Source organism: Prionailurus bengalensis, chromosome E2 (assembly GCF_016509475.1).
Source record: "Prionailurus bengalensis isolate Pbe53 chromosome E2, Fcat_Pben_1.1_paternal_pri, whole genome shotgun sequence".
Classification (NCBI taxonomy): Eukaryota; Metazoa; Chordata; class Mammalia; order Carnivora; family Felidae; genus Prionailurus; species Prionailurus bengalensis.
The window spans coordinates 12379002-12399500 of NC_057352.1; the positions used below are offsets into that span (position 1 = coordinate 12379002).

The 20499-nt window shown below is 40.3% G+C and overlaps 1 protein-coding gene and 1 long non-coding RNA gene across 2 annotated transcripts; one reads left to right on the forward strand and one right to left on the reverse strand.

The window, feature by feature from the left end:
- The first annotated feature begins 961 nt into the window (after positions 1-961).
- On the forward strand, positions 962-6435 carry ZNF285 (zinc finger protein 285). The gene is made up of 3 exons (XM_043601017.1): positions 962-979; positions 1645-1771; positions 3901-6435. The coding sequence occupies exons 1-3, from the start codon at positions 962-964 to the stop codon at positions 5550-5552; spliced, it is 1797 nt and encodes a 598-aa protein (XP_043456952.1). The 3' UTR covers positions 5553-6435.
- Positions 6436-13928: 7493 nt separating this feature from the next.
- Positions 13929-15941, reverse strand: LOC122493925. The gene is made up of 2 exons (XR_006300065.1): positions 15747-15941; positions 13929-14811 (listed from the first exon to the last, which is right to left on the reverse strand). It is a non-coding gene; the product is annotated as an uncharacterized LOC122493925 (long non-coding RNA).
- Between the last annotated feature and the right edge of the window lie 4558 nt (positions 15942-20499).

Here is a 20499-nt window from a genome sequence, read left to right on the forward strand (position 1 = left end):
TAGCACAGAGTCCGATGTGGGGCTCAGGCTCATAAACAGTGAGATCATGACCTGAGCTGAAGTTGGACACCTGACCAACCGAGCCAACCAGCCACCCTAGGAATAGACATTTTTCCAAAGAAGATATAAGTGGCGAACAGACATGTGAAAAGATGCTCAACACCATTCATCATCAGGGCAATGCAAATCAAAACTATGACGAGATATCGCCTCACACGTGTCAGAATGGCTAAAATGAAAAACAAGAAATAACAAGTGTTGACCAGGATGTGGAGAAAAAGGAACGCTTGTGTACTGTTGGTGGGAATGAAAAATGGTGCATCCACTGTGGAAAACATTATGGAGTTTCCTCATAAAATTAAAAATAGAACCACCATATGATCCAGTAATTCCACTACTGATTCTATTATTTTTTAGTAGTTAGCTGATACCCAAATGCTCCCAATTGTCCCAATACTTTCCTTTCTATGTTTTTTTCCCCCTTAATCTGACAGCCAATGCTTTTGGTTGTCTTGTCTGCTTAGTCCATTAGAAATAGATTTATCTGCCATGGCAGAGAAAATAAAATGCCAAGTCTTGGTTTATGAGGGGGAATGAACACCTAGATACTGCTAGGCCAGTGTATCAGCACAACCTTTTTGGAGGACATTTTGGATAATATCAAAGTGTAGAGTATGCTTGCCCAAGTAACTCAGTGGTCTCTTGTCTAGGAATTTATGTTATAGAAACGCTCGTATAAGCACTCAAAGACAGATGTTCGTGGATGTTTAACATTCTTTGTGCGACCCTGGATGGTTAACAGGGGGACACAGGCAATGTGGAGGATGGAAGCGACACTTGGCCTACCTAAAACTCTGAATTTCTTCTGTGTTTCTCATTTCTTTTGTACTAGGAGGGGCCTGTTCAGGGACACTGGCTATTTGAACAGGAAGAATTTAATAGAAAGAATTGTTCACTAGGTATGGGAGTTGTTAACCAGGTAACTGAAGGGGTGAAGAGAACTCTACAGTATCACAGAAGTAACAGCTACATAAAAACTGCCAACCAGGCGGAGGGGACACAAGGGAGAGATTGAATTATTGGAACTTAGAAAGTTGGAGGAGGGGCCTCGTGGCACTGAAACACAAAATTGTGAGGAGGCGGGGCTGACTGGCTGGTATCTCTGAGCTCAGAGAAGAAGCCCACCGGTCACGGACCCAGATTTCTGATGAGGGGACACCGGCTGGCTGGACTGGTGTCTGTGACGTGGGGAACAATGAAACTGGTTCTGTAAGTGTTGGGAAAACTGCAAAGTGGCTTCAGCCATCCCTGCGGAAAGGGACTGCTGTCACCGGCAGAACGGAGCATGAGAGAGGTGATACCGGAACAGGAAGCAAACAGGCAGGAGCAAGTGGAGTCCCTTTCTCTCTTAGCCTTACAAAATCCCTCTTGCGCCCCCTAGTGTCTGAGCCTCACATGGAGCCACTTGCCAAATTCAAAGTGTGATTTGCAGAATCTCAGCTCCAGCATTACAAAGTGTGTGGTTTCAACACCAGAGTTTGGCGCAGAAAGACAATAACCTAAGGACTGGCACAGCTTCTGGTTGTGCTCTTCTGCCAGTGGTCGTTTGTGGGTCACCAATATGGTGTGTGTTTGATGTTTTAGGAAACTGTGACCTCCAAGGATGTGGCTGTGGTCTTCACTGAGGAAGAGTTGGTGCTACTGGACAAGGCCCAGATACACCTGTACCAGGACGTGATGCTGGAGAACTTTAGGAACATTGTCTCAGTGGGTGAGGACAACAACCCTCTGTAACCAAGCAGCAAACCACTGGTCCTGTTTCCTCAAATAATCAGCTTCACAACAGAGAGAGTATTCCAGTTGGAGCACAAAGGGAAGCTTTGGCCACTGGAGAGAAAACCTGAGGGATGTGCAGACAAGACACCAGAAGTCAGTGAGTGTTAGCTGATAGATGTGAGTTGGTGGCCCCTTGTGGAAGTGTTGGTGAGGAAGCTCTCAAGGCCTGCACCCGCTGGCCCGTGGGCATCCTATACAGTTAGCGAGCCCACCCTGACCTCCTCTCGTTGTAGGCTGTCATTCTTTTCTCCTGTTTCTTAAAGTGAGGTTGATGAAGTTCACACACTACCACGGGCCTCGGTCCCTTACAATATTTTGGGCAAAGGAGTGTGAAAGGAACTAAACCAGGATCCGGTATGTAGTGAGTGCGATATAAGGGTCAGCTTGTTTGCTTTCTTGTTGACGAATATCTACTTTTAATTTCTCAGAGGCTCACATATTACCTTGGTTTAGTTTATGAGATAGTTGCTGTTCTTGCCTCCTTTTACCAAAGCAACAACTGAGGCATGGAGTAAATAACTTGCCCATGATCACACAGTTTGTAAGAGCTATGACTTGAACCCTCCTAATCTGGTTTTAGACCCTGTGTTTTTAATAACCACATGAAACGAGGTACCACTGTGTCTGTAGATTATAGACGTAGGCCCAATGTGCAGGATTCAGCACTGTCGGTAAGTCTGAAATCAAGTTACTCTATCATAATCAGCAGTTTTTAAAAAGCAAGACAGATTAATGGACTAGAATTTATCAGAGTACATTGCACCTAGTGAGGTAAGTATCAGGTGACAAAGCTGTTTTAGTTAACAGTCTGTGTCTATTTGTGTGTACTAGGTCGCAGTGTAAATTCGTTTCTTAATGTGGATACAGTCAAAACAACTGGCAGACTGCTGCTGTAAGCTTGTGGTGGGCAGCTGAAAGTCCCCCTTTCTCTGACACCACCTTCCAAATTAAAGTCACTCAGTAAAATGACTCAGAAATGACATCGAACCAGAAGCAGTGTCCAGATGGTCTTGATCATGGTGTTCATGCCATTCTGAAGCCCATTGTAGGGTGCCAAGGGTATGACCACCCTTTTCTTCCTCATCTCCCTTTGTTTTATGGCTCTTTAGTACAATCTTGCTTCCCTGGGGGCCAGACCGTTGACAGTTCCAATTTTCCATTCTCATAGTGATGGCTATTTGATTTTCTGAAGTTTAGATAATCTAAAGAGGAGATATTAAGGAAGTGGATGACAGGATCTTAGAGCATGTGACTCTTGATCTCAAGGTCATAAATTCAAGCCCCACATTGGGAATAGAGATTAGTTACCAGAAAAGAAAAGAAAAGAAAAGAAAAGAAAAGAAAAGAAAAGAAAAGAAAAGAAAAAATATCACTGGCTGGATTACAGGATCTTGGTGGACTTTATCTCTTCATGGAATCTAGAGAATCTCAGAGAAACTGTTGTCTCTTTAAGCCTGCCTCAAAGGTGTACATGTGCCTCCCCACCTCCCCCAAGAACTTTATTTCATAATATTATCCCCATCTCAATCCCCATTGTTGTTTTAGATCCACCACATACAGTTGTGCAGGTGGTATAGAAACATACATGATAATCCCACCCCCTGTGACAGTGATGTGAAGGAAGGGACATTAGCAGGAGACAGGACTTGTTTGTTTATTCAACTTTATGTAGTATCTTGGAAGGTCTTTGTGATCGTTTATGTCTGTCACCATGTCTAGCACTCCATTATTATGACGTACACACATACACACACAAAGAACATGAATCATATGGGAAGGCTCCCCCGTGCCTTTTGTAGCCAAGTGATTAAAGGTGTCTTATCAGCTGCTCTTATAGCAGGGAGGTGAATTTCTTTCTCTATAAATTGTTCCCAAGATTTCTTTTGGTTTCCCTGCAACATCTGATTTTTAACTGGCAGTTCACAGATTAGACTTACGGTGGTTCTGTTTCCTCTATGAATAGAATCCAGTGACAACTTCCCACCCCACCCTACTTCATTTCTGAAAACCTCTGGAGGGATGACTTACTTGTTCTCTTCGCCAAATTCTCTTTTCTCCTCATAGGAGACAGGATTAAAGACAACATTTCACATCTTCAGGGAAAAGGGTTGAGTTATCTCTCGCCAGAAGGGCTCTACCGCTGGCCGATTTGGAAACAAAGGATCAGTGAATTAACTGGGAGTCAGGAGTGTATCATGACTGTTCAAGGAAATTGTCCCCAGTATTTAGAAGGAGATGTTTTCCTCTCTGAAGAATGGGTAGGAGTGTCTCTTCAGATTTCTGGAAGTGAGAACTATGTAATAAAGGCCATTAATTTAGAAAATCAAGATGGCACAGCGTGGAAAGGCCCGACACAAGTCTTTACACCCGAGTCTTGGAAGGAAGCCCGCATGACTGAGCGCCAGAATTCTCAAGGACAATATGAGAAAATTCACGTGGAACAGACACTGTATGGATGCGCTCAGGGTGATGACCACATCAGTCAGACATCACGGGGTCATGGTGATTCCCAGGAATGTAAAGAAGAAGATCCCTGTGGATACACTGACTGTGGGAAGCACTTGGCAGTGAAGTCAACCGTCCATAACGTAGTCCCTGTGGTACCACAACCTGTCGAATGTAATCACTATGAGGTGGGACACATAGATGTTGCAGACCCTCTTGTCCATCCCAGCACTCACGTAGGAGAACAGTCTTGTAGATGGGACCAGTGTGGAAAGGACTTCAGTCAGAGCTCAGATCTTGCTGTTCATTATAAAACTCATTCAGAGGACAAAGCTTATGAATATCAAAAGTGGGCTGAGGGCTGCAAGCAGAGCGCAGAGCCTCCCAGATACCAGAAGGGCCCCTCGGGAGACAAACCCTATAAATGTCCCGAATGTGGCAAGGTCTTCAGGCGCAACTCCTCTCTTCACAACCATCACCGAGTCCACACGGGGGAGATGCCCTACAGATGTGATGTGTGTGGGAAGGGGTTCGGATTTAGGTCCCTTCTTTGTATTCATCAGGGAGTGCACACAGGGAAAAAGCCCTACAAATGTGAGGAGTGTGGGAAGGGCTTTGATCAGAGCTCCAATCTTCTTGTCCACCAGAGAGTCCACACTGGCGAGAAGCCCTACAAATGCAGTGAGTGTGGCAAATGCTTCAGTTCAAGCTCTGTTCTTCAAGTCCACCGGAGGCTGCACACGGGGGAGAAGCCTTACCGGTGTGGCGAGTGTGGAAAGGGCTTCAGCCAAAGCACACACCTTCACATTCACCAGAGAGTCCACACAGGGGAGAAGCCCTACACATGCAACGTGTGCAGAAAGGCTTTTGCCTACCATTCAGTTCTTCACACTCATCAGAGAGTTCACACAGGAGAAAAGCCTTATACATGTGACGTGTGCGGTAAGGGCTTCAGTTACAGCTCATATTTTCACTTACATCAAAGAGATCATACCAGAGAGAAACCGTATAGATGCGATGAGTGTGGTAAGGGCTTCAGTCGGAATTCAGATCTTCAAGTGCATCTCAGAGTCCACACAGGAGAGAGGCCCTATAAGTGTAAGGAATGTGGTAAGGGCTTCAGTCGTAACTCATACCTTCTTGCTCACCAGAGAGTGCATACGGATGAGATACACTATGTGTATCGTGAGGATGGCCAGGGCTTTCGTTACAGCTCGGACCTTCTTACTCATCAAAGACTGCACAAGAGGACAGAAACATTCTCAATGTAGTTAGTCAGGGTTCAATCAAGAAACCAAGAAAGTCCATGCACTGAAGGTGATAGAGGCTTACTCGGCCATTGGGAGGGCTGGGGCAGCAAAGGGCAAAGACACTGTCACCCATGATGTCGTCCTGAGGCACGGAAGCAGGGGTTCACAAGAGCATTCCAGAGAACTACTCTGGATCTCAACAATGTCTGCAAGACTCCCATCAACTGTCGCATGCTGCAGTGGCAAAGTAAGTGATAACTGACAGACCGACGGTTTGTGGCAATGACAATAATTAGAGATCAGATTTCCATGAGTGGATATGCCCAGGAAGGAAATTATAATTGAGATGAGTACACTGAGGCTTTCAGGCCAGCCAAAATCTGTACATTTTTTAAAGAGTGTACCTGCTAGAAAGATACTCAAATTGAGTGCTCAGAAATGAAACCCATGTTATTGTTTTTCGTGTGGTGAGAATATTAGTCCATATTCTCAGGTTTCCAAACCCATAAGGTTTTCTACACAGAGAGGGGCTCTCTAGAAGTGATATTTTATGGGCATGGGCTGTGTGTTCACCTTGCTGGCTCCATTTCTTGGTCACGTAAAGAGACTTCATTTCCCAGAAACCCTTGCAGTTGAGAGCCCGTCCATGTGATACAGTTCCAAGCAACAGAGTACGAGCAAAAGTGATGTAAGCTACTTCCAGGCCTGACCCTTACAGACATCTTGTGATGTCCTCCAGGCATCTTTCCTAGAAATGTTTCCTAGAGGCTGTTCCAGGCTGGATTGGTGGAAGGTGGCTATCTGATCTGTGTTAGACCTTTTTTTTTTTTTTTAATAAATAGACATTTTTCTTTTCTTTAAAAAAAAATTTTAATGATTATTTTTGAGAGACAGACAGACAGAGCGTGAGTGGGGGAGGGGCAGAGAGAGAGGGAGACACAGAATCCGAAGCAGGCTCCAGGCTCTGAGCTGTCAGCACAGAGCCTGACGTGGGGCTCATGCTCACAGACTGCAAGATCGTGACCTAAGCCGAAGTCAGACACTTAACCTACTGAGCCACCCAGGCGTCCCATAAATAGACATTCATTGTGTTATAGTACTGACATTTTGACAGTTTATTTGTTGCTAGTATTGCCCAGGCTATACTGACTATGACAGGGAGATTTAACAGCAACATATTTTATAGTCATTGGAGTTCGCATAAGAAAGCAACTTCATAATTCAGAGTTTGAAACTTTTAAATCTTTATGGCCGTATGTGGCAGTGCAGCTATCTAAAATGGTGTGGATAGGACTTCAGTGAGAATCTTCATTCATTGGTGTGTACATAAAAAAGAAATGTTCCAAGGGTGCCTGGGTGGCTCAAGTCAGTTGAGCGTCCATCTTGGGCTCAGGTCATGATCTCATGGTTCATGGGTTTGAGCCTCGCATCAGGCTCTGTGCTGACAGCTCAGAGTCTGGAGCCTGCTTCGGTTCTGTGTCTCCCTCACTCTCTGCCCCTCCTCCACTCTCTCTCTCTCTCTCAAGAATAAATAAACGTTAAAAACATCTTTTTAATAAAAAAAAAGAAGTGGCCAAGATAACATGCATGTGGTAAAGCCTTCCAAAAGTGCAGTCTATAGACATCAGAAATCCCATGCAGTAGGGAAACTGTAATGTGTAAGGATGAGAAAAGTTTGTCAGCTTACCACTTAAGTGCAGTAAGAAATAGACCAGGTGTCCTAAAATTGTCTTAATAAAGTTAATTCAGTAAAACTAATACTGACGTGACTAACAACTTACAGAAGGGCAAGGCTGTTTATTGTCAGAAGCTGGCCCCAGCACTTCTCAATAGTCTTGTTTAATAATGGGGTTTTAGAAGGTGCTAGTTTGGTCAAGTCCCTTCCACAACTGTGGTTTAGTTTGGGACTATAGATGGGTTGGGGAGGAGGAGGGATACAGTAAAACCTTGGTTTGTGAGCATAATTTGTTCTGGAAACATGTTTGTGTTCCAAAGCACTTGTATATCAAAGCGAATTTCCCCAGAAGAAATAATGGAAACTTATTTGTACCGTGTTTTATTTCTACTTTTTCTTACATTAGAATTTCCTACTAGTTATGGTTTGTACATGGAACAGCCATTCAAATGCAAATAAAACCATTCCTGAAGTGTTGCTTTCTTACCAATTCAGGCGAGCAACAGTGAAAGATCAATATAACTCAATGCCAATAATGGAGTGGAAAAACTAGCAATTAGTGGGGAAAAAATACAGGCGCAACATTTCTGGAGAGGGTTTTATCTACATGTATCAAAGGGTATAATGTGCATCGTCTTGAGCTAATAATTCCACCTCACAAAAATTTATCTTTAGGGTGTAATTGTACAAGAGGGAAAAGATGATTTCAGAAGGGACCATGTCCCCAGAATATTTACAATAATAAAAAAAATTGTAAACAACCTGAAGATACACGAATAAGAGATTGAGTAAATTATGGTACCCCCATAAAATGAAACAAAACATCACCATTAAAAATGATATAGACCTATAAAAATTTCCACATACTTTTTGAAGAAAAAAAAATCAAGTTGTTAGAGATCATTACAGGATGACCCTTGACTGACAAGTTTGAGAGCGTGAGTAGCACTGGGAGTAGTCCCCTCCACTACTCTACACTTCACTTTTCAGTGTTGTTTCAAGGGTTGTTTGGACTGTTTAGCCCAGGTGGGTATATGTATAACATAGGAAATGCTCTGTTTGGAGAAAGTGAGTCTGATGAAAGGTTGTGAAATTTGCTTTAGAAAGATGCTGCCAGAGACGGAAGGCGATGGACTTGACCTATCGCTAGGTGGTTGCTGTAGTATATCGCTCCTTGAATGAGTAATTACTGCAAATGGACCAGTAGGAAAGCCAGCTGTCTTCCCACGGTGTGGTCTTCCTTTGTGTCTCTGTGCTGTTTTAGGCCAATCCTTGATTTCCTGACCCTTCTCCTGTATGTCTTCCTATGTAACCCAACACTTACAGACCAGTAGCTGGGACTTTGAAAGGGCAATGATGGCAGTTGAGTCTAGGGACACTGTGCCAGCTTATTGGCTTTCAGCTCCAAATTCACCCTTTAACACACACTCTGTGATAATGAAAGAAATTTCTTTGAGCATTTCTCCTTTGCAGTAAACACAGTGTTAAGTGTTCTCCGCAGAGGGCGTTGGAAGGAGACTGCAGGAGGAAGGGGTCTTCTGCTTTTGTAGTAGCTGCATGGTCAGTCAGCAGTGTGGGTGTGAGGACATCTGCTCGTACTCTGCACTCTCCACACACTCAGAATGTACAGTCTCTTGCTGATCTTGCAATTCTAGGCCATTGATCACATTCCCATGGACCTCTGGATGTGGACCCTGCACATTCCAGGCCTTCTACCGAAACAGGCACACCCACTCCCTATGTCCATCCATGAACGTGGCCACTGGCTATGACTCATCTGTTCCCCAAATGGATGCCATCTGCACCCTTCCTCGTTCTGCATGCCCATGCATTCAACCACCAGTTGCAACTCACCCACAAACCACCCACACCCTAGAATGTTGCTTCCAACTTGACCAGCAACCAGGGAGCACCACTGACCCAGGCAAAACAGAAAATTCTCTGCCATCCAGTGGGCTACCGTTACCTTTCCTTCATAAAGTCTGAGGTTTGCTGAAGTTTGTTTTTCTTTCGATACCCTCAGTATTGTACCACATAAAGTTTAAAAATATTGTATAGTTACTTTTTTAAAAGTTTAATCATTTGTAAATTAAATTTCCATTTAAATCACTGTGCGGTTTCTGTCTCCTTATTGGACCCAGACTGATCAGGTGACAAGTGTAATTTCTGTTTCAATGGGAGTTTTAAGGCCAAAGAGTACAGTGAGTTTGGGGTAATTCAACAGTGGTGAGGGAGAAAATATATGAAATATACTCTTTGACTGTCAGCCTTGATAGTTGCAAACATAAAGGGTTTGGAAGACTGGCCTTAACATCTATTGGCAAACTGGGAGACATGATATCTGCCACCTCCAAAAGTTTCCTTCTCTCTTTTTTATTTTATTATGATTGTGTGTGTGTGTGTGTGTGCGCGCGCGCGCGTACAGGCATGCGTGTGGTATCATGAGATCTACCCTCTTAGCAAGCTTTTAGGTATATAATACGGTATTGTTGATTTTAGGCACTATGCTGTACAGCAGATCTCTAGGACTAATTTACCTTGTATAAATGAAACTGTAGCCCCATTGAACAACTCTCCATTTACCCCTTCCCCTGGCCCCTGGTAATCACCATTCTAATCTCTGCTTCTGTGAATTTGACTAGGAACCTCATTTAAGTAGAATCATGCCACTTCTGACCTGTGACTCGCTTATTTCACTAAGCATAAAGTCCTGAGCATGCTAAGGAATGAAATTGGATGCTGTCTTACACCATTCACAAAAATAAATACAAATGGATTCAAGACTTAAATATAAAACCTGAAACCATAAAACTCCTAGAAGAAACATAAGGGAAAAACTTCTTTACGTTGGTCTTGGCAGTGATTTCTTGGATATGACACCAAAAGCACAATTAACAAAAGTGAAAGTAGACAAGTGGGACTACACCAAACTAAAAACCTTCTGCATAGCAAAGGAAACAATCAAAAGAATGAAAAGGCAATCTATGGAATGGGAGAAAATACATGCAAAGCACATATCTGATAAGGGGTTAATGTATAAAATATAAAATGAACTCCTACAATTCAATAGCAAAAACGAACATAACCGGATTTTAAAATGGATATAAGACTTGAATAGACCCTTCTCAAAGAAAATGTACAAGTGTCCAAAAGGTATGAAAATATGCTCAACATCACTAATCAGTGAAATGCAAATCAAAACCACAATAAGATATCAACTCACACCAGTAGGATGGCTATTATTAAAAAAAAAAATAGATAACAAGTGTTGAACATTTGGAGAAATTGAACCCTTCTGCACTGTTTGTGGGAATTAAAATGGTGCAGCCTATATGGAAAATAGCAGTGGAAATTCCCCCCTCCCCCAAATTAAAAATGTAACTACAATATGATCCCATTTATGGATATATACCACCAAACAATTGAAAACAGGATGAGATATATGCAGTCCCATGTTTATTGCAGCACTATTCCCAATAGCCAAGTTAAGAAACAACTCAAATGTCTCTCAACAGATGCATGGATAAAGAAAATATGGCATATACATACACTGGAATATTATTCAGCCTTGAAAAGAAGAAGATCCTGCCATTTTTACATTTAGCTTTGTAAATAAAATTCTGAAAGAGAGTGACATCAGCAACATGGTAGAACAGGAGTTTTCTACATTCATTCCCCCCATAGAACATTGATTTTGACAACCACCCATGAACAAGAGTACCCTTCTGGAAGTCCAGGAGTCCAGCAAAGTTCCAGCACAACTTTGGGGAAAAAATAGACACATTGAAGAGGGTAAGAACAGTTTCACTTTACCCACAACACTCCTCCCCCAGGGTCATCAGGCTCTGTGCTGACAGCTCAGAACCTGGAGCCTGCTTTGGATTCTGAGTCTCCCTCTCTCTCTGACCCTCCCCCGTTCATGTTCTGTCTCTCTCTGTCTCAAAAACAAATCAACATTAAAAAAGAAATCACAAAAGATTTGAACACAGTCTGGAGCTCAAGAATACAATGGATGAGATGGGGAAAAACACAATAGAGAACATCAAATGGACTTGATCAAGCAGAGCAAAGAACCTGTGAACTTGAAGACTAGTCATTTGAAATTATCCAGCCTGAGGTGAAATAGATCATATGCTCTCACTTCTATGTGGAATCCAAAACAAAAAACCAACTCATAGAAACAAAGGAAAGACTTGTCGCCAGAGGCAAGGGATGAGGAATGGTTGAAATGGGTGGAGTAGTGCAAAATTAAAGCATCAAGTTATAAATTGAGTCCTGGGGATGTAATGTACAGCATGGTGACTATAGTTAATAATACTGAATTGTATATTTGAAACTTGCTAAGAGAGTAGATCTTAACAGTTCCAATCGCCAGAAAAAAAGTGTAACTATGTGTGGTAATGGATATTAACTGATTTATTATGGTAATACTTTAACAATATGTACATATATCGAACCGTTATGTTGTGCACCTGAAATTAATATAATTTTATGTCAATTACATCTCAATTTTTAAATCTGAAAAAAAAAAGCTAATGAAAGATGGTGAATTACAGTAGTTTTATTTCTATGGCACTTTTCAAAATGTTCTATACATTATGTTGTTTTGCCAGTTTTATTCAACATGCAAATGCAATTTATAGGCAATAGAGCATCAAAACCTAAATCAAAAAGTCTTAAATTATGTTGAAAAATTTGAACTTTTAACTCAATATAAATTATATATAATTATCCCAATTGTGCATCAGAGTAGTTTGAATTAATGAGGTTTTGCTCTATTGTAGCTACAATAGACCTGACAATGTTTTTCATTTTTTAATATTTTTTTAAAATTTATTTTTGACAAAGAGAGAGCACATGAGCAGGGGAGGGGCAGAGAGAGAAACAGAAACACAGAATCTGAAGCAGGCTCCAGGCTCTGAGCTGTCAGCACAGAGCCCAATGTGGGGCTCAAACTCATGAACCGTGAGATCATGACCTGAGCTGAAGTCAGCTGCTTAACTGACTGAGCCACCCAGGTGCTTCTAGGACTTGAATTGGTTTAAGGGAATATGGTTTCTTATTCAAATATTCCCAGTCCCTTCTATGAAGTCCCCGCCCCATGACCCTGTATCCAACCTGGCCTTTAAATCAAAATTCTACTTTACAGAAAATTTAGAAGTGTGCAGGAAAAAGTATGAGGAGGCCAATAGAAAATGCAGATTTGGATCCCTAATTTGACATCTTGATTCTACAACAGTTGAAGAAATGAAAAATGATGGTGATGATGTGTGTTGGGGAGGATAGTTTTAGAATAAATGAACTTCAGATGAGATGATCAAATATGGTTAATCCGTTTGGATATTGATTGGAATAAACTAATTGTAAAAAGTATTTTTCAAAAAAAAGTATTTTTCAATGAACAGGAACTCATACTGGGATACAAATTAGATAATACTAAGAATTGTTAATTTTGTCCCATAAGGTAATGATTTTGTGGATATATAATATTGTTATTTTTTAAGTGATATAGGTAGTATTTGGAAGGAAATAACAATATCAAGAAGTAGCTATAAAATATTTCAGAAAATGGTAAGTGAAGCCAGCGTGGCAAAAAAATTTTTAAGCGTGGAATTTAAGGTATATGCATTTGGTGTTTCATGTGACTATTCTCAATACTTTGGCATTATTGTTTCATTAAAAAAATTTTTTTCTGCCCAGAAGTAAAGTGGTAAGTACTACTTCCTGTAGTTTCACTTGTCATGGTTACCTGCATTCCATCTCCTACCTCAACCTACCTCCCCTCCTGAATAAAAGAAATACTCAGCAAATATATAATATCAAAGACCAACACAGGAGTAGTCAAAAGGAAGCCTGAGTTTGCACTAAAACATTTAAAGGAAAGGGGCGCCTGGATGGCTCAGTCGGTTGTTTCCAACTTCAGCTCGGGTCATAATCTTGCAGTTCCTGAATTTGAGCCCCATATTGGGCTCTGCACTGACAGTGTGGAGCCTGCTTGAGATTCTCTGTCTCCCTCTCTCTGTGCCTGTCCCGCTCTCTCTCTCTAAAAATAAATAAACCTTAAATTTTTTAAAGGAAAGAGCCATTTTCCCTATTACAATCTTTTCTCCAACTCCTTGCCAGTGCAGTTCCTTTCATTTGTCAGAAATAACATTGCTGTTTCTGTTTTATGGCCTGATTTGTGCTTGGAATTTCTTATGGATTCTTGGCATCTTGAAATAAATACTTCGTGCCAGATAGCAGTCAGAGATAGATGAATACAGGCACAGGTAAAGAGGCAATCAAGTCAAACCAAGTCTGGCATCCCATCTTCCTTAAGTCTGATGTACAATGCAGCCCAGACCAAGTCCCTTTTAAAATCTTGTCTTTCTGCTAAAAAACATGTTAATTTTCTTTTCATATGGAAAGCTTTACTTGTCCCCCCCCCCCCCCCCAGGTACTAGAGCTTTCTTGACAAAAAAAAAAAAATTTGTTTTTTTTTACAAATATAAAAAAGCCAGGGGCACCTGGGTGGCTCAGTCGGTTAAGCGTCCGACTTCAGCTCAGGTCACGATCTTGCTGTCCGTGAGTTCGAGCCCCGCATCGGGCTCTGGGCTGATGGCTCAGAGCCTGGAGCGTGCTTCCAATTCTGTGTCTCCCTCTCTCTCTGCCCCTCCTCCATTCATGCTCTGTCTCTCTCTGTCTCAAAAATAAATAAAACGTTAAAAAAATTAAAAAAAAAAACAAATATAAAAAAGCCAAACGCTAATAGCGCTGGAGAAGTAACTCAGGTAATATTTAATTAACCAAAAGAAATAGGGTAGGGAGGAAGCATGATCCGGCAGAGGATTCTGGGAGGTGTAGTCGGAAGCACTTCCACTCCAGGCAAGTGGGGCTGTAGCCCTAGACCGCTTTGGCATTCTGGGAAATGTAGTCCAGAAGTTCCGTGCCGTGGACAACACTTCCTCTTCAGCAGTGCGGGTGGTGTGTCTCACGTGTGGTTCTGGGTTCTGGGAAGTGAGTCGCAGGAACTTCCGCTCCAGGGGAGGTTGCGGCCATTATTCCCCAGATAGTGGTGAGACTTGAGTTCTGGCAGCGACTCTAGGCCTCCTTAGCCTAGGCGAGGGACCAGTGGTGTCCCAGCCCTATGTGTTAAGGGCGAAAAGTGATGGTGGATGGAGGACAAGGGGTAGAGGCATTTGCGTTTCCCTCTGGCTGGGCAGAGCTTCCTGGCGTTTGGGGGCGGATCGCGAGTCCCAGCTTGGAGGCGGGCTAGGGTCGCTCATCCGGGATTGACAGTTTCCTAGGTACTGAGCACCCCCAGCCCTCTCTTTGACTCCACACCCCGCATTACCGCTTCCCGCAGCCCTTTCCCTTGACTCGCCAATCAGCCTTGCCGCTTCCTAGCGCCATCACATTGGGCAAGTTGCTCTCCGTGAATGAGTTTCCGAGGTGTAATTATAGTACTTATCCAATGAGCTTGTGAGAGTTAAATGGGGTTAATACTTCTAAAACGCTGGAGAACGGTGTTGACACACACAAAAGGTTGCTTCTGGTTACGGGTGCGCGGGGCTCTAGCCAAAGTAAATATAACTGAGCAAGTCTGTACGAAAATTTTAGATTTCCCTGTGTGAAAAAAGGCACCATACATACATGTGTAGAAGATATACGGTAAACTGAGCTGAAAATGTCAACAACATATATGCTAGAAAGTGGCTTAATAATCTTAGAGATTCATAAGGTAATGAAACCCCAATAGAAATAATGGATATGAATACAAAGATGTGAATAGACAAATTTTAGGAAGAAGGAATAGATACAGCAAGTAAAGATATGAAAATATTATTTGTAAATAAACATTCTTAATGTTGTTTTCCACTGATTATGTCACTCAAGGTTTTTAAAAATTGGTGATACCTAATATTACTCATGGTATGGAGAATCAGGGATACTTATACTTTCTTGGGAGAAGGGAAACATAGGAAAAACTTTTGGTAAGAAAATATGCTACTTCATTATCAAAAATTTAAAATGTATATACTTCGGTGTTTCAGTTTTCACTTTTTGAAATTCATCCAAGAGAAGCAATTGGACAAGTAGGCTAAGATCTAGGAAAGAGAAGTTCTTTGCAGCATTCTTAATAGGAAAGAATCTAAAGTTCATTGTGCATTACTTGGAGTGTATGTGTGTGTGTGTGTGTGTGTGTGTGTGTGTGTGTGTGCATTACCTATATTTTAATTATTAATTCCATGGACTACCATGAGCCACGGAATGGAATAATGATGATGAAATATTATGAAAATAATAACAAAAACTAACATTTACTAAGCACACAGTAGGTTCCAGACCCTGTTTTGAATTCTTATGTATCTTTTTTGAAGATTCCTTCCATAACTATGATATAGGGACCGTTTACAGATGAGGAGATTGAATATTGAATGGTGAAGGAATTTGTCTGAGCAAGCTAATAAGATATACAAACTTAGGATTCTAATGAGGCTGTCTGGTTCCAGAGACCATGCTCTTAATCTTGAAGCAGAGCAGATGAATGTGCCATGTACCTTGAGAACACAGAGAACAAACTTCATGACTGTCCTTAAAGAATGACTGATGGCCTGTTGCAATAAAAAAGGTATATTATCCAGAGTTAGCATGTGCAATACAGGAGTGACAATTACCAAACACTTTTGGGATGAAATTAATAAGAACTTTTATGGGGCATTGGGCAATATCAATCAAAATGCATTTGTAGTGTTAATTTGCATTTTCCTGATGACAAATGATGTTGAACAGTTTTTATATACTCATTGGCAATTTATGTATCTTCCATTTTTAAGTATCTTTAGAGTTTTTTGCCCTTTTTGTTGTTGGATTTCTTATTACTGAGTTGTAGTTCAAGTATTATGAATACAAGTCCTTTATCATATCTATGTATTTAAATATTTCCTCGTGTGTGTGTGTGTGTGTGTGTGTGTGTGTGTGTGGCTTTTTTTTTTCTTACATTCTTAGGATTTCTTGGGGCGCCTGGGTGGCGCAGTCGGTTAAGCCTCCGACTTCAGCCAGGTCTCGATCTCGCGGTCCGTGAGTTCAAGCCCCGCGTCAGGCTCTGGGCTGATGGCTCAGAGCCTAGAGCCTGTTTCCGATTCTGTGTCTCCCTCTCTCTCTGCCCCTCCCCCGTTCATGCTCTGTCTCTCTCTGTCCCAAAAATAAATAAAAAACGTTGAAAAAAAATTAAAAAAAATTTGTCCTATTTAGAAAGAAAACCTTTGCCCAACAGAAACAGACCCCTGGCGCCACAACATCATCAGTCCACTTAACCCACCCCCAGCCCTTGGCAACCATAGATCCAATTTTTTTTCCCTATAGTTTTTTTTTCTTTTGCAGTCTGCCATATAAGTATAATCATAAAATGTACATTTTTGTCTTAATTCTTACACTTAGCATAATACTTGTGAAATTCATCCTTATTGCATAAATCTAGTAATTTCTTCTAGTTTATTTCTTTTTAATGTTGACTAGTATTGTGGATATACCACAGTTTTTTGTTTTTTGTTTTTTTAAAGTTATTGATGGGATTTTGATTAGAAAAAACGAGAAGATAATCTTTTGCTTTAAATTCCCCTGGTGACAAATTATGTAGAGTATCTATTCATATGCTTATTTGCCATCTGTATAACTTCTTTGGTGAGGTGTCAAAGTCTTTGACCTATTTTTAAATTGGATTGTTTGTTTTCTTGTTGAGTGTTGAGCGTTCTTTGTGTATTTTGGATAAAGGTCCTTTATCTGTCTTTTGCAAATATTTTCTCCCAGTCTGTGGCTTATCTTCCCACTGTCTTGAGATTGTCTTTCACAAAGCAGGAGTTTTTAATTTTAACGAAGTCCAGTTTATCAACTATTTCTTTAATGTTGATCTACAAAGCCACAGCCATCTTCAAGATCATCTAGATTTTCCTCTATATTATTTTCTAGGAGTTTTACATTTGAATTTTACAGTTAAGTCTTTGATACATTTTGAGTTAATTTATATGAAGGATCTAAGGTCTGGATCTAGACTCCTTTTTCTTTTTGTTTTCTCCCCCTCCTCCTCCTCCTCCCCTGTGTCCCCTCCCCCTCCCCCTCCTCCTCCTCTTCCTCCTTCTCCTTCTCGTTCTTTTGCAGTAGGACATCTAGTTCCAGAATCATTTGTTGAAAAGACTATCTCTGATGCACTGTTATGCCTTTGCTTCCCTGTCAAAGGTCAGTTGGTTGTTTTTATTTTAGTCTATTTCTGGCTCTCTCTCCTGTTATATTGATCTGTTTGTCTATTCTTTCATCAACACCTCCACTGTCTTTATCACTGTAACTATACTGTGGCATAGTAAGTCTTGAAGTCAAATGGTGTCAATACTACAACTTTTTTATTCTTCAGTATTGTGTTGGCTATTCTGGGTCTATTCCTCTCCATATAAACTTTAGAATCAGTTTTTCAATATTCACAAAATAACTTGCTGGGAGTTTTATTGTGACTGCATTGTATCCATAGATGAAATAGGGAGTAACTGACATCTTGACAATATTGAGTCTTCCTATCAATGAACGTGGAATATCTTTCCGTTCATTTAGTTATTATTTAATTTCGTTCATTAGAGTAGATTTCTTCATATAGATCTTATAAACATTTTGTTATAACTGTAGTTATAACTAAGATTTATAACTAAGTATTTCACCTTGGGGATTGCTAATGGTATTATGTTTTAATTTCAAATTCTACTTCTTCATTGTTAGTATATAGGAAAGTGATTGCCCTTGTATTAATTTTGTATCCTGCAACCTTGCAATAATGACTTATTAGTTCTGGGAATGTTTTTGTCCATTCTTTTTGACTTTCTACATAGATGATCATGTCATCTGTGAAAAATGACAGTTTTATTTCTTCCTTCCCAATCTGTATACCTTTAATTTCCTTTTCTTATCTTAACGCATTAGCTAGAATTTCTAGTATGATGTTGAAAAGAATGTTGAATGGTAACACCTTTGCCCCGTTCCTGATCTTAGTGAGAAAATTTCTAGATTCTCCACATGAAGTATGATGTTAGCTGTAGGGTTTTTTGTAGATACTCTTTCAAGCTGAGAAAGTTCTCCTCTATTCTGAGATTACTGTCCTCATATGCTTTTAGATTTTAAAACTCAAAGGGAAGAATGTTTCTAATAGGGAAATGGATTTTTCTTGATTTTTTAATTTGCATATAATTTTTTATATTTGCACTGTTTAACCTTTAGTCTATAGGTTTCTGAATCTCAAAGAATCACAGCAGTTTTATAGGAGACATTAATTTCACCTGGTTGATTTTAACTCGACAAATAGCCCTATGACATCAGTAATTTGTTGATATGAAGGAATTTGTTCCTTGGGGATGGTTTCGGGACTGGTTTTGGCTTGGATTTTGGGTTGTTTACTTTGTGTACAGTATGTGCATTTGTGGTTACATAAGGATTCTGAAATTTTACCTATGATGATATGTCAAAACATATGTACTATAGTATTTGCATGCTACAGGGTGGAAGGTAGTAGTTTCAGGCTGATTGGTCTGTCCGGCAGGCACTTGTTTTCTGAGATCTTGTGTTTGTGACTGAGTCCTCTGGCCCATAGCTACTTGGTTTCGTACTTTTCACCTTACCCTGGTTGAGCCACTCACAGTCTTTGTCCTACTAATTTTGGATTTTGAAAATAAACCATGGAACCGAGTGATTTTCTGCTAAGTCTCCTTAATTCCATGTATGTATGTATGTATGTACGTATGTATTTGCAGATAATGTATTTAACAGACCTCCTGTTATGTTTTCCTGACCATCTCTCATTTCTTTGCCTTTAAAGTATGTTTGTTGATTTTGTTTCTTGGATTTTGTAAAATACTTGTATTCTTCTAATAAAATTTGTTTATTACATGAAAAAAATGTAATTGTTCTTAAGGCCAGTGGCACACAAATTAGAATTCCTCAAAGTTTGGGCATGAGGTAAAATGGCTACTCCTTACTTTGGTATTGAAGGATATATGTGTTTGTTAGTAAAGGACTGAAATGTACAGATCTTATATGTTTAAAAAGTGTAAAATGTTGAACCAACGGCTCAAAGAAGAAATAAGGAAATACCTTGATTAACAACTCAGGCAACAACAGATGTTGGCGAGGATGTGGAGAAAGAGGATCTTTTTTTCATTGCTGGTGGGAATGCAAGCTGGTGCAGCCACTCTGGAAAACAGTATGGGGGTTCCTCAAAAAATTAAAAATAGAACTACCTTATGACCCAGCAATTGCACTACTAGGTATTTATCCAAGGGATAAGGTATGCTGTTTTGAAGGGGCACACACAACCCAATGTTTATAGCTGCACTATCAACAATAGCCAAAGTATGGAAAGAGCCCAATGTCCATTGATGGATGAATGGATAAAGAAGATTATATATATATATATATATAATGAAGTATTACTTGGCAATCAAAAAGAATGAAATCTTGCCATTTGCAACTTCATGGATGGAACTAGAGGATATTATGCTGAGCAAAATTAGTCAGAGAAAGACAAATATCATGTGACTTCACTCATATGATGACTTTAAGACACAGAACAGATGAACATAAGGGAATGGAAGCAAAAATAATATAAAAACAGGGAGAGGGACAAAACATAAGAGACTCTTAAACATGGAGAACAAACAGAGAGTTACTGGAACGGTTGTGGAAGGGGGGATGGGCTAAATGGGTAAGGGGCATTAAGGAATCTACTCCTGAAATCATTGTTGCACTATATGCCAACTAATTTGGATGCAAATTTAGAAAATAAAATTACAAAAAATACCTTGAGAAAAGTCAAAATGGGAGTACAACATACCAAAACGTATGGGACACAGCAAAGGAAGTTCTAAGAGGGAATTTCATAGCAGTAAGTGCCCACATCAAGAGACGAGAAAAATGTCAAATAAATAACCTAATTTTACACCTCAAGGAACTGTAAAAAGAAGGACAAAGCCCAAAGTTAATAAAAGGAAGGAAATGACAAACATCAGAGCAGAAATAAATGAAATGGATACTAAAAAGACACATGGGGGGAAAAATCAATGAAACTAAGAGCTGGTTCTTTGAAAAGGGATAAACAAAATCAACAAACCTTTAGCTAAAAGAGGGAGGACTGAAATAAAATCAGAAATGAAAGAGGAGAGGTTATAACTGATACCACAGACATATGAAGGATCATAAGAAACTACTAAGAACAATTATATGCCAACAAATTTGACAACTTAGAAGAAACAGATAAATCTCTAGAAACACATAACCTAC

Coding starts and splice junctions, on each gene's coding strand:
- ZNF285 (XM_043601017.1), top strand. Junction 1,772..3,900: donor TAGGAACATTGTCTCAGTGG/GTGAGGACAACA, acceptor TTCTCCTCATAG/GAGACAGGATTAAAGACAAC.